The sequence below is a fragment of the Lotus japonicus genome, chromosome 5 (assembly GCF_012489685.1).
Source record: "Lotus japonicus ecotype B-129 chromosome 5, LjGifu_v1.2".
Classification (NCBI taxonomy): domain Eukaryota; kingdom Viridiplantae; phylum Streptophyta; class Magnoliopsida; order Fabales; family Fabaceae; genus Lotus; species Lotus japonicus.
The window spans coordinates 3439666-3443213 of NC_080045.1; the positions used below are offsets into that span (position 1 = coordinate 3439666).

At 40.8% G+C, this 3548-nt stretch overlaps 2 protein-coding genes across 2 annotated transcripts; both read right to left on the bottom strand.

The window, feature by feature from the left end:
- Positions 1–463: 463 nt before the first annotated feature.
- Positions 464–1162, bottom strand: LOC130717454 (uncharacterized). The gene is made up of 2 exons (XM_057567684.1): positions 728–1162; positions 464–643 (listed from the first exon to the last, which is right to left on the bottom strand). Exons 1-2 carry the CDS (start codon positions 1160–1162, stop codon positions 464–466), a joined length of 615 nt encoding a protein of 204 aa, XP_057423667.1.
- A 27-nt stretch (positions 1163–1189) lies between these two features.
- LOC130717455 (uncharacterized) lies at positions 1190–3341 on the bottom strand. Its single transcript, XM_057567685.1, has 3 exons — positions 3252–3341; positions 2008–3170; positions 1190–1922 (listed from the first exon to the last, which is right to left on the bottom strand). Exons 1-3 carry the CDS (start codon positions 3339–3341, stop codon positions 1190–1192), a joined length of 1986 nt encoding a protein of 661 aa, XP_057423668.1.
- Positions 3342–3548: the final 207 nt, after the last annotated feature.

Below are 3548 nucleotides of genomic sequence, written 5' to 3' on the forward strand. Positions count from 1 at the left end.
CTTGTTAATTTTTCACTTCCGCTATAAAGATTGCGGTAACGTCCGCTATCAAGATAGCGGATACAATAATTTCAGTTTGCTTGTTATTTTTTTACTTCCGCTATCACGATAGCGGTAACGTCCGCTATGAAGATAGCGGTAACGTCCGCTATCAAGATTGCGGTAACGTCCGCTATCAAGATAGCGGATACAATAAATTCAGTTTGCTTGTTAATTTTTTAACTTCCGCTATCAAGATAGCGGTAACGTCCGCTATCAAGATAGCGGCAACTGCCTGGGTATAAAATTCAGAATGCTCATAATATTCACTAAGGTTACATTACAGAATTCAGAATGCTCATACATTCACTAAGGTTTATAACATTAAAGAATTCAGAATGCTCATAAATTCACTAAGGTTTATAACATTACAGAATTCAGAATGCTCATAAATTCTCTAAGGTTTATAACATTACAATAATTATTAATCCTCACTAAGGTCTATTCTTGAGTGATCACCACCACCATGTTTAGCGGCAAGATATGCACTATAAGTGTCGATTCGAGCAGAATAGGGATCAACCCATGTCTTGGCCTCATTCCTGCGATGATATGTCCACATGTGAGCAGTGAGCGGCATTGGGTGCCCATCACGAAGAACAACCTGCATTGGGAAATTAAGCATCTTAGAACACTATAAATATATATATATACTTAAAAATACAACAATACGGTAAGAGTTAACTACCCCAATAAAGTGATTTTCATTAACAAATGCAACTGCAATGCGTTTGTGGAGTGCCGGTGGGTCTGCACTTCCTCTCAATGGGAAGAAAGTGTTACATCCACTAATAGCAAGGGTCATGAACACCACTTTATAAGCTGTGGATATAATGTATGCCATATTAGGAACGGTCATCCACTTATCGTCTCCTACTGGCCCGTCTGAAGTGACATGTAAAGCACAACGTATCTCATTTGCCTCAGCTATCCCAAATATTGAACAGTACATGTCAAATTCAGTGTCAAGTTCCTGGATCAGAGTCCGACGAACAATCGCCCATTTGTCTTCTCCCATATCCAACATTGCAGCAACACATCTAAATCCGCAGTGTCCGTCTCCCTCTACATGAACCAAGGAATCAATGAATGGATGAAACTCTTCGGGGATTTGTCTCAACATGCTTGGGCGGAGGCTTTGATTCTTCATTCAGCTTGTAGAGCGCTGACTAGTATTTGGTGTGGAGTTGCTACCTTCCCAAGAGCCCGGATATTGTACATCAATACGCTCCCAACGAGACGCCATACGTTTTGTAGAGCGCTGACTAGGTACTTTGATACTCTTTGCTGTGACCTTTTTCGAAGAGCCTTTTTGCCTACCCTTAGTTGGGACCTTCTTTGGAGGAGGACACATGGAAGTCCTTTCCGGGAAAGAAATCATTCTAATGCTATCAATGATGGACTTCCTCACTGCCGCAGAAGATCCGTCAAATTTAACTTTTAAAGCTTCAAGTTCATACTCAAAACTGACGCCCAACTCAGGATCAATGGCAGGGTCTGAACAATCCCAATTCAATTTCCTCCAATGGGCATGTACCGCAAGTAATGGGACAAAAGTTAACTTCTGAAGTTCACAGGCACATGGTAGTCCATGGGTTCTTCTAATCGCACAACCGCAATATAAACCATCAACACGAGGCCTACCGATTTGTTTCCTCTCTCTAGCAATCATATGCAATGCTGCTCTAGAAACAAAGCCTCGCAAATCCTTATAAAACACATCATTGAGAGTATGCTCGGTGACAAAAATGCTGAGCTGGTATGATTCTTTAATCTTGTCATGCTGCATGATAAGAAGCTTGTTGACAGCAGTCCAAGCTTTAACCAAGTCACCTAGGCTATCTGAAAGAAGCTTCTTCAACTTTGAATGCGCACCTTCAACTCTATCAACAAATAACATAACAATTATCACATAAATTCACCAAAAAGCAAAGATTATTGAGGAAGGAAGCTATAATTAGTAACTACCTGTTTGTTGTTGTGCACCCCATATGCATGCAGGTATCAATCTCGAACTTCACAAATTTATGTCTCAACGGCAACCAATTGGTTTCAAGGTATGGCCATAAGTTACATGCATTCACCTGCATCGCTGCAACCTCCTTAAGGTAGTCAGCCTCACTGTTAGCATGCATCAACCGATTCCAGATATCAGTAATAAATACACGGGTTTCTATCGACTGAATAAGTGTCTTCAACTTCCCGGTCACACTCTTTGAAACGTGAAATTGGCACAACAAATGGCGAGCTGCGGGGAACACGTCTTCAATGACTTTCATTAAAACAGTGTCCTTGTCAGTGACAATTACCTTAGGAAGATTTTCTTCCTTCACAATCAACCCTTTCAACCTATTTAATGCCCATAACACCTCATCTGTGCGCTCATTCGCCATGTAAGCAAAGGCAATAGAGTATGTCAAATTAGTTGATGTCACCCCAACCATTTCAAGTAAAGGAATTCTGTACCTGTTGGTCTTGTATGTACTGTCCATAAGCACCACAGTAGGAAATTCATTAAAAAGATGAATAGAATCAGGGTGAGCAAAGAACAGAGATTTAATCACATTAGAACCACCCTCAACCCTAGACCAATATGCGTATTTGTCACCTTCCAACAACTTCATCAAGTGTTGAATCTCCGAAAAAGGTCCCCTCTTAATCCTATTGTAGGCTTGCTTCTCATTGTAGATTTGTTTGATTCGAGTCAGATTGTTGGGGTTTTTCTCCCTTAGTGCAATCAACATGTCGCTTGGCTTAACCCTTTTCTCAATCATACTTCCCACCATGACCTTTTCATCAGGATTTAGACGACCAACAAAAGAGTGACCTTGTAATGTTTCAGCTGAATCATGGTTGTGAATCCCAGAATGAACTATCACCTTCCATCGCCCATCAACGCCGCCAGGCCTTGCTCTTAGCCTGAAAGGGCAATCAGATTTTTTTGTTCCAGTTTGACTGCGTTTTAACACTTTAGCCGCTGGTTTGTACTTCCCACCACGTTCACATCCCAATGTTATCAAAGGCTTCCTTTTTGCAGATCCGTAGTCAGACCTAATCACAATAACAACATAACCATTCTCTTTACCTACACAGCGAGCCCAATCAATAAGATCAGTGTGGGATGCAAAAGCCTGCACATACAAAAATTATAAATCATTATCTCATCACATAAACGTATCTGCAAGTCCTTACTAAACAATTTTAATACTTACTTTATCAGTAGTAAAGACCTTTGTGAGATCCACCCTAACAACAATTGTGCCATCATGTTCATTATCAACCTCAGAAGTTCCAGCTTCCATAATGCTCCTAATAGACAACAAACTTCACCAAGTCAAACCCCTAAACCAGAACCTGCAACAATATCCGTAATTTAAGTTTCTGTAACTTCCGCTATCTTGATAGCGGTAGTTACCGCTATCTTAGTAGCGGTAACTTCCGCTATCAAAATAGCGGAAACTACCGCTACTAAGATAGCGGAAACAAGACAACGTCCGCTATCTTGACAG